The sequence below is a fragment of the Symphodus melops genome (assembly GCF_947650265.1).
Source record: "Symphodus melops genome assembly, chromosome: 4".
Taxonomy (NCBI): Eukaryota; Metazoa; Chordata; class Actinopteri; order Labriformes; family Labridae; genus Symphodus; species Symphodus melops.
Genome location: NC_136694.1, coordinates 30331429 through 30341428, shown reverse-complemented (window position 1 = coordinate 30341428; position 10000 = coordinate 30331429). Strand labels below are relative to the sequence as shown.

The 10000-nt window shown below is 47.7% G+C and overlaps 1 protein-coding gene across 1 annotated transcript; it reads left to right on the top strand.

Annotated features, from left to right (window-relative positions):
• Positions 1–5478: 5478 nt before the first annotated feature.
• lsm3 (LSM3 homolog, U6 small nuclear RNA and mRNA degradation associated) lies at positions 5479–8222 on the top strand. Its single transcript, XM_079342072.1, has 4 exons — positions 5479–5548; positions 6170–6280; positions 6400–6495; positions 7787–8222. The coding sequence occupies exons 1-4, from the start codon at positions 5528–5530 to the stop codon at positions 7865–7867; spliced, it is 309 nt and encodes a 102-aa protein (XP_079198198.1). The 5' UTR covers positions 5479–5527; the 3' UTR covers positions 7868–8222.
• The last annotated feature ends 1778 nt before the right edge of the window (positions 8223–10000 follow it).

Sequence of the window (10000 nt, the reverse complement as noted above, 5' to 3'; positions counted from 1 at the left end):
CGCGTCTGGAGAAAGGGGGCGGGGCTAGAGAGTATGTTGTTGTGTTGGCCCGGACTCTCTGCATTTCCTGGTCTGACTTTTTGTCCGGGTCGACCTGTTCCCACCTTCAGAGCGAGCAGACCGTCTGCAGACCCGTCGTCCTCGTTTCCTCCTCGGCTGCAGTTTTGAACATCTTTGAACAAACGATTCAGACCAAGAACACTAAAATAAAGAGTTCCTGTTTTCTCTGTGGGCTTTGTTTGAGTTTGTGCGTGTTCATGTATATTTCAGTGTGCTGCTTTGACTTTGACTTCATTCATAATTAAACCCACATAAATCACTGTGTCAGTCACTGCGCCGTAATGTGAAGGGCTGAATGACATTTTAACGAGGGCCGGGCTATTCTGGGGTCGGAGCGACGGAACAGGTACCCGCTGTCATCACTCACTCAGAAGAGTTCATTCTTCATCCTGGAGTCCGGAGTATTTTTACTTCCTGCTCTGGAATCTAACCCTCCAGCTGTTTGGAACCAGCCGAGTCCTTCACGGCTGCATGAGCTAACATTAACTTTAAAGGGCGGCAGTGAGTTCAAGTCCCGGCACGGACCAAGTCGGGAAATTGGTTCGGTAGCTGGAGATGTGCCAGTCCACTTCCTGAGCACTGGAGAGGTGCCCTTGAGCAAGGCACCGAACTCCAAACTGCTCTGAGACCTCTTCATTAATGCAGGATCCTGTTTGTGCACGAGTGAGTGTGTAAAGTGAATCAATAATATGATTAAAGGAGCAGTCTGTGATGCTGCCCCCTAGTGTTTAAAATGGGTACTGCAGTCTAAATGAACAACATTGTAAAGAGTGATATCTCTGCTGTAGGATGCTGCCTGTCTCTAAGCACATATTCTATCGCGCTGCAGCCCCGTGTGGCGAGCCCGCCCTTCACTTGACCCGTGACAGACACGTTCACTTTTCTGCTTGTTGAGTTTTTGAGTTTGTACGCTGCAGAGGTTTGTGGATCAGGATTCCTCCTGTGTTCGAGCGGAGCGGCTTCCTGTGGATTAGAGATGTTAAAGAGTCAGCAGTGTTGGAGCGTGCAGACGTGTCCGATTTTAAGAAGATGGTGCAAAGATGAACGTTGTCGCAGAGTCGCAGCGTTCACACTTGTTGCTGGTTATCGTTAGCTTGCTAGCTTTTAGCCTGGAGCCTGCCAACAGGATGTCGTCGTTGAATGTTTTGTCATTTCCCTGGATGGACGCGTTGTGCCTTCAGACTGGGATACGCTGACGTTTTAAAAGAGTGACTTAAACGAGCTGCTCAGGAGGAAACGAGCAGGTTCTTAATCTGAGGCCAGTCTCTCTTCAGATCAAGGTTAGTATTCGGATTACAAAAATGATTGGATGGATCTTTAAACACCAGGATGGAGTTTGCAGTTTCCCAACATCCCACTAAAATAACTTCCACTTGAGCGCAGCTGAAAGTGACCTGATGTCCTTTACAAAGAAAAAAGAAGTCATCATGATTAATCAGACCGTCTCTGCAGCCCTCCTGGACAAACCCTGCATGTGTGCGACTGCAGTTATATTAGCACTATTTAAATGTAAGCTTCACTCATACATTACATGTTAAAATCACTAGCAAGACAAGCTAATGCTACTGAGGATCTGTTAGCATATCAATGAGATAAAATAAGACTCTTCTATTCTCAGGAGTCGATGTCTTTTAGTATTTTAAGAAAGAAAACAAACAGCAGTATCATATTTTTACAAACAAAAGACTAACAGCCTAACGTGTCACTCTCCAGGCCACGCCCACTTCTTCACCTACATGACGAGGTGAAAAGACAAGACGCTCCAAACATCCTGTTTTTAAACTGGGTCAGAACATCGCGAGCAGCAGACGTCTTCTGTCCTCCTCCGGATGACGTGATTCATGTCAGTGCGTCACAGTGACTAATCCTTTTCTAACAATGCAGATGATATGAGGTGTGTGTGTGTGTGTGTGTGTGTGTGTGTGTGTGTGTGTGTGTGTGTGTGTGTGTGTGTGTGTGTGTGAGCTGACTGAGAGAAAGCAGCAGGATATAATCAGGAGAATTCACCTGGAGCCAGTGGGAGGGGCTTAGACTGTCTGCACGCCACCTCTACAGACTGTCTGCACGCCACCTCTACAGACAGTCTGCACGCCACCTCTACAGACTGTCTGCACGCCACCTCTACAGACTGTCTGCACGCCACCTCTACAGACTGTCTGCACGCCACCTCTACCGTCTCTACAGACTGTCTGCACGCCACCTCTACCGTCTCTACAGACTGTCTGCACGCCACCTCTACCGTCTCTACAGACTGTCTGCACGCCACCTCTACAGACTGTCTGCACGCCACCTCTACCGTCTCTACAGACAGTCTGCACGCCACCTCTACCGTCTCTACAGACTGTCTGCACGCCACCTCTACAGACTGTCTGCACGCCACCTCTACAGACTGTCTGCACGCCACCTCTACAGACTGTCTGCACGCCACCTCTACAGACTGTCTGCACGCCACCTCTACAGACTGTCTGCACGCCACCTCTACAGACTGTCTGCACGCCACCTCTACCGTCTCTACAGACTGTCTGCACGCCACCTCTGCAAAGCCCCGCCTACCTTCTCTGGTCCAATCAGATCCAGAGCATTCAGGAGCAGAATCTAAAGTTAGAAGGAGGACATGCTGGCTGCTGCATTGTTGTCAGAGAAGCTTCAACACAGCAGGTTTCCTTCATGATCACACAGGAAGAGAGCAGCTCTCTGATTGGTCCTTTAAATTGAACTGGAACCCTGCATGTCTGTGGTCCAACACTGCCCCCCTGTGGAGGTGAAAATAATTACACATCTGAATCAGCCTCATAAATACAGAAGACAGAAATACATTCTTTGTAAATGTTGATTTAGAGGAACCAGCGTTAAGTTATTGTCACAAGTTATTTCCTGTTTTTAAAGTTGGACTTCCTGTGTTCCAGTTCTGACAGGATCCTGATGAGTCCAGAAACAGGAGCCCGTCCTGGACTCACTCCACAGGCTTCATTACTCCCCCATCAGCACCTTAAAGACCTGCTCGCCCCACAAACCTGCACGAGACACCTCCCATCTGCTGCAGCCTCCAGACCCCCCCAGGACATAAACCAGGACTCGGTCTCTAAAGGATCTTTACCTGGACGGACTTTAAATCAAGAGCTACTTTCACCTTACTGTCTTTAGTTTGCATCAAAGCAACAGGTGCTGAACACTTTCATAAAACCACAGAGACTCTGTGAAATAATAATAATAATACATTTTATTTATTCTTCACACGTTGCTGCGTTACAGATAATTCATCTTTGACCAAAGTTCAAACATTCTTATGATTTAAAAACAGGCGTGACTGAAGGTTCATCCCAGGTGAAGTTCTATGTGTTCTGGTTCTTCGTCTTTGACTCGCTGCAGGTGTGCGAGCTCTAACGCTTCATGTCGTCATGGTTGCTGCTGCTGGATGTGAGCGCCGTCCTCTTCTTCCTGTCAGCCGCCGTGTCCCATTCGTCTCTGCGTCCCTCCATCCTGGACCATGTGACCATGTGACCATGTGACCATGTGACCATGTGACGACAGAGCAGAGAGAAAAACAGACAAATGTTGAGTTTCATCACAGATCAATGTGTTTATGAATGTTTCTCTCGCCGTCTGATCCTCGCAGAGAGAACGACATTATTGCACATTAACACACACACACACACACACACACACAGATACACACACATACACACACACACACACAGACACACACACACACACACACACACACACAGACATATCAAACATGAGCTGTGACTGTTTTGTCGCAGGGATCTCTTCCACCTCAGAGCTACGCTGCAGCTGAGGGTGGAATGGGTAACGCCACTGCTCTGCTCTGCCTCCTCAGACCACACACACACCCAGTATGAGGTACTGGGCTGTACTGGGAGAGGAGGAAAACACACACACACACACACACACACACACAAAAGCTCTATTCTAACATGCTATTACCAGAACAGGTTTATGAAATATGGAGATGTGCAAATGACTCAATGGTGCAGGTGTTTCGACCCCTGGAGATCCACATCTCTGTAACTAAGGGTGACCAGCACACGCGTGTACCATGTCACATACTGGTTTCTGTAGCAGACTGGCAGACCAATGAGAGACTGACCAATCAAAGTGCAGATCTGTTTTTGAATCATTTTAACACTGGGCTCGATTATCAGTTAGATGAAGAGAAACAGAGACAGATTGAATCACATGGCAGTAAAAAGACAGAGAAACATCTTAAATCTGACTCTTTTAAAGTTCTGCAGAACCCTGAAGACTAAAACCAGCTCCAGACTTCATCCCCGTTTCACGCTGCAGACACATGTGCAGACGTGGCATCCGCACAGTGAGAGTCTGCACCGTCAAATCCCTGTTACACATCTAAGACAGCTGACTGAGGATGCTTTATTATTATTATTATTATTATTACTATTATTATTATTGCTATTATTGTTATTCTTACAACAGCATCAATCATCTTAACGCTGTTTATTATCAGGACAGATGGAGTCTCATTTAGAGGCTTTTCAGGACACGTGATGGTTAATCATCACTCAGAGTCAGAGATGATTTTACAGTCTAGTCTGACTCTGTGTGTGTCTCAGTGTGGACTGTTCAAATCTCACACTTATTTGAAGCCGAACTTTGAGCCCAGCTGAGCGTGCAGCAACACGACTCTGCGCAAACAGCTCACAGCTGATCAGAGCGCGAGCACGTCAGCTGGTTAATAACAGGAGGCGACGAAGGGGTTAAAAAGAACACACAACAACAAATCGATCGTTTTAGAAGGTTAAATGATCACTTACGATGGAGAACCGGTGAGATGTGTAGGACGGAAAGATCTGGAAAAAGAGAGAGAGAGAGAGAGAGAGGAGAGCGGTGGTGCTTAGCGGAACACTGAGGGTTGCCAGGTTTGAAGCTAATCCGCCATTACGAGTGTTCAAAGAAAACTGCTGCAAATAGAAAAATAATATACAATTTTAAATCCACACCAGAAATTCTCTTTACGTGTGTAAAACATCTTGAATTCATATCAACCTGCTGCTCTGTGGGGAGAGAGGGAGACACCCGTTAATATAATACTATTATTACAATAATATTATAATATAACAAAGAAAGACTTCTGTGCTGGGACATAATGTATTTTAGCTGATTAAAGCTTAATTTTAGGCATTAAATTTTAGCATAAATGATTAAATAAAATGTGTTTCTCTTAGCACAAGATGTACGGTATACTTTGTGTATTTCTGCATACTTGACACATCACATCACATACTTGATCTGAAGTGCAAAGGTGTCTCTCATTGAGATCTGATTTCATTTGTCAAAGTGTTCGGAAACAACAGGCAAAACTCATGACATTATTCTTTCTTTCATTTGGAGTTTTACGGGGGAAAAAACAGGATAACGCGTGTTTTCTCTTTGTAGATCTGGCAACCCACGTACGCGTCAACCACACCACGCAGACTCAAAAACGATGGCGGACGAAGTTGAGCAGGTTAGCTCTGTGAATTATCGTCATTTCTGTCACACACTTGTGTTTAAAATCGACCTTAAAGAAGACACACACATGTTGGGTGTGTGTGTGTGTGTGTGTGAATAAGACGTCACTCTGTGTTTTTGTTTGCGTGTTTAAACGCGCGCGCAGAGCTAGCTGGGTTAGCATGGTTAGCATGTGAGCAGAATGAACGTTAACGCTGATTTGTTGTGAATGTTAGATTAACGTTAATCTGAATAAATCACATGAACCTCTCAGTGAGGATACAATGATGCTAAAGTGTACAGCTTTGTGTATGTATTTAAAGAGGACATCCTTCAAACAGCGCCCCCCTCTGGTCTAAATGAGTCATTAGTGTTTCTGAGCTTTGGTCCAAATATGACATGAATCAAGCAGCAGAGGAGGTTTGAGACTGTCTGTAGAAACCAGCTCTCTCTGAACGCTCCGTCACATGTTGTGGGTCTGTAGACTCTCAGGTTACCAACATCAATGTTCATAAACTCTGTGACAGTGGATTTATTCATAACATGTCCCCGTTAAAGACATCTGGCTGCCGTACTGAAGGTCCCTTTAAATCACAGTCTACAGAGATATAACCACCATGTGTCTTTGTGCTTGCAGCAGCCGACCACCAACACGGTGGAGGAGCCTCTGGATCTGATCCGGCTCAGTCTGGATGAGAGAATCTACGTCAAGATGAGGAACGACCGGGAGCTCCGAGGCCGGCTGCATGTGAGTCCAGAAAAGCACCAGTCCACCTGCTGGCAGTAAACACGGGAGCTTTGGCGTGCTGTGTTACACTGTGAGAACACTTCCTGTTGGTAAAGACGGTGTGTCTGTTTTTCCTGCAGGCCTACGATCAGCACCTGAACATGATCCTGGGGGACGTCGAGGAGACCGTGACCACGGTGGAAATCGACGAGGAGACTTACGAAGAACTCTACAAGGTACGACATATAGACAGGTGTAGTTTTGAGTCCTAACAGCAGGAAGTGAGTTAGCATGTTAGCGCCATGGGTTCCTAACTCTAAAAGTCAATGTGGATTTTGAATGTGATAGATAGATAGATAGATAGATAGATCGATAGATAGATAGATAGATAGATAGATACTTTATTGATCCCGAGGGAAATTCAGGCCCTGTCTGTGTCTGTTTAGACTGAAATAAGGTCTGTGGTTCACACAAGCTGAAGAGATGTTGATGTTTTGTTAGATGAGATAAACTACGTTAGCTAAGACCAACACTTGGGACTTATGAAGTTTTTACGCGTCCTTAAAACGCCGGTTGCTAACGAGTAGCTAACTGAAACTACAGTGGTTGTCATGGAGACGTTAAACATCATCTCGCCGGGAACTCTCTCACTGATCCTCCTTACAGTCTCTAGTCATGTTTTTCAGAGCTCTTGTAAATATTAGGTTAATAAACAACTTGTTAAGCTAACGTTTAGCTAGCTTGTCAAATCCGCTAATTAGCTTGATGAAGCATAACGGTCGAGACGTCATTATAAATCGCACGCGGTGTCGTTAGCTTGTAGCATAGCGTTAGCTTTTTACTTCTCTGGGCTGCATTAACTCTTCAGACTTCATATAAATGATCATCTGTAAAGATTATCAGCTGAACTAAACAGCATCAGAAATGTGTGTTTGACACACAGATTATTTTCTGCAATCATCCAAAATCCCATAGGTGAATTTTCGTAGGAACCACCGGCGCCATTTTTTCGGGTTGGCCTACAAAAATATGTCATTACTACACCAGACTATATCTGACAGTGATTAAACATAAAGGCAGGTTTCTTTATAAAGCGCTGTTCCATTCACAGCGCTCTAAAAACATCAAGACAGACATGAAAGAATCAGAGCAAAAGAAAGATTGTACATCATTAAAAGAGAGAAGAAAACAAAAGCTCAATGAGTCCATGCTCACGCACAGATTTCTCTGTAGTTCTTACGGAGTCAAGACGACCTCTGACCTTTGACCTTTCCTCTTTGGGGTCAAAAACAGTCACCTCAGTCTTTTCTGGGTGCAGCTGTAAAACGTTCTGACACATCCACTCGGGGATTTTGTTGAACTCCAGGGACTGTGGTCCTTCGTCCACACTGATAAATAGAGTGGAGAAAAAAGGCGGCGTGCTCGGAGAAATGGCGCCGCCCGGTTTGGAAGCAAAGACGCGTTCAAGTGCAGAGGACACGTCGTGTCATTAATCGCTCTAAAATCAATTCTGTCTTATTTCTTCAGTCGACCAAAAGGAACATCCCGATGCTTTTCGTGAGAGGAGACGGCGTCGTCCTCGTAGCTCCGCCTCTCAGGGTGGGCTAACGAGGACCACCGCTTCCTGTTTGTGTGTTCGTGCCAGTTGGGAGTTTGTATCGCCGACACGGGGAGGAGGAGGGCGGTGCTGTCACCATCACGGGTCGGGTTCAAACGTCATCAGCACCGTCCTGCTGCGACCACGAAGTCGGAGACCACCTTCAATTTTCAAGACGAAACAAACGAAAGAGGACTCGAGTCCTGGACAGAGGGACGATTTGCTTTGGTTTAATTTCAGTAAAATGGATTCCAGGAGGATGTGAGGTCATCACAGTTTAAGTTTTCATCGTCAGGACGAAGAGTCGCCGCCGCCGCCAAGTTAGTCTCCTGTCGTTCTCAGTTTCAGCGAGAGCAGACGAGTGCTTCGACACTCAGGTTTTGATTTTGAAACTTCAAACCCGTGATGTGTGGATGTTTGAACCTCTCTGGGACTTTTTTTTTTTTTTAAGTTTTGTAAAGTTGAGATCACGTCAGAGGTGTAAAACATTTTGTGTTGTTTTGGTAACTTGAATAAAAAAAACCTGAGTTGAAAACTTCCAGAATGAGTCTCTGATTTTATTTTCAAGACGTGCTCGGCTCAGAGACTCCTCGAAGGTCATCAGTGAAAAGCAGGTGGAGATAATGGATGCTCATGTGTTGCCTTGTTTAACCACTAGATGGCAGCACAGCTCTAATGAAAGGTGCAGAGCCGTCCTGTGGAGCAGTAAAGGATCAGAGAGCGGAGGAGGCGTCATGGCGGCGCAGGTGGAATCAGAGACGTGACACATCATTTGTAACGTGTGTGAACTCCAGGGGGCGCTCTAACACGGAGACCGTCACGTCAATCCCTCCACATCCTCGAGGGGGGAGGTCGCCGTGCAGGGGCGTGTGCAGTCTTTCAGACCTGAGGGGGCCCACCTGGGGCTCCTGGAGAAACCCAGTTTGGCTTCAGGCACGTGGACTCAGTTTGATTCTTCAGGGAATAAAAATGTAAACTCTTCCGCCCGGTCGTTGGAGCGTGTGCACAGGTTCTTGCTTAAACATGTCCCGTCTGTTCACGTGCTGCGTTTGATCCGAGGTTGGGGGTCAGAGACGGCCCTCTGAAGTCGTGTGAAGCCGCCGTGTGCCGTCATCGTCGGGTGTTAGCTAACAGAACAAACAAACAGTCCTGCTGGCGTCCATGTTGCTTTTCTGACCTGCTGCCAACTTGTAACTGAAACGAGGTTAAAGCAGGTGTGGCTTCATTCCCAGTGCCAAGATCCGAGTTCCAACAAAAGCACCTCCAGTACAGCCTGGAGTGGGCAACGAGCCAATCAGAGTTTGGGATTTCAAATCAGTGACTCCCTCTGCTCGTAGACGTGAGCTGTCAGGGATAAACCATCAGCTGATGATGGCGTCTGTGTTCTGATGCTAAACCATCGTCATGGTGGACCTGGACGAGCGTCTGCTGCAGCGCCCCGTCTCACCGCATCATCGTCTCTGTCCATTACGGCTGCTCGGAGCGGCCTGCGAGGGACGAGGCCTTAATGCACCTTAATGCCTCTGAATGTTTGGAACGAGGCCCGTTATAGATCTGTCAGGGTAACAAACTCCACCGAGTCGTTCTTCTTCTTCCTGCGTGGAGTCGGCCGTCCACTGACAGGACGGTTCTGTTCACGGTGACTCAGGAGCTGCTCCGTGCATCATCAGGAGACGAGCTGCAGCATGTAAGGACCTGCTGCTGACCTGCCTGTCTCTGAGCGTCACGTGACGCCGTGCTGACGTCATGTAGAGGTCAGCGTGCTCAGGCACGAGTGTGAGTGCAGGTCAGCGGGGGGAGGGGCGAGTGTGAGTGCAGGTCAGCGGGGGGAGGGGCGAGTGTGAGTGCAGGTCAGCGGGGGGAGGGGCGAGTGTGAGTGCAGGTCAGCGGGGGGAGGGGCGAGTGTGAGTGCAGGTCGGCGGGGGGAGGGACGAGTGTGAGTGCAGGTCAGCGGGGGGAGGGGCGAGTGTGAGTGCAGGTCAGCGGGGGGAGGGGCGAGTGTGAGTGCAGGTCAGCGGGGGGAGGGGCGAGTGTGAGTCAGGTCGGCGGGGGGAGGGGCGAGTGTGAGTCAGGTCGGCGGGGGGAGGGGCGAGTGTGAGTGCAGGTCAGCGGGGGGAGGGGCGAGTGTGAGTGCAGGTCAGCGG

What these genes read in the sequence shown, in the direction of transcription:
- lsm3 (XM_079342072.1), top strand. Translation starts at nt 5,528, where the DNA reads ATGGCGGACGAAGTTGAGCAG. An exon ending in TGGCGGACGAAGTTGAGCAG is followed by an intron (nt 5,549 to 6,169) that starts GTTAGCTCTGTG and finishes TTGTGCTTGCAG; the next exon opens with CAGCCGACCACCAACACGGT. An exon ending in AGCTCCGAGGCCGGCTGCAT is followed by an intron (nt 6,281 to 6,399) that starts GTGAGTCCAGAA and finishes TTTTTCCTGCAG; the next exon opens with GCCTACGATCAGCACCTGAA.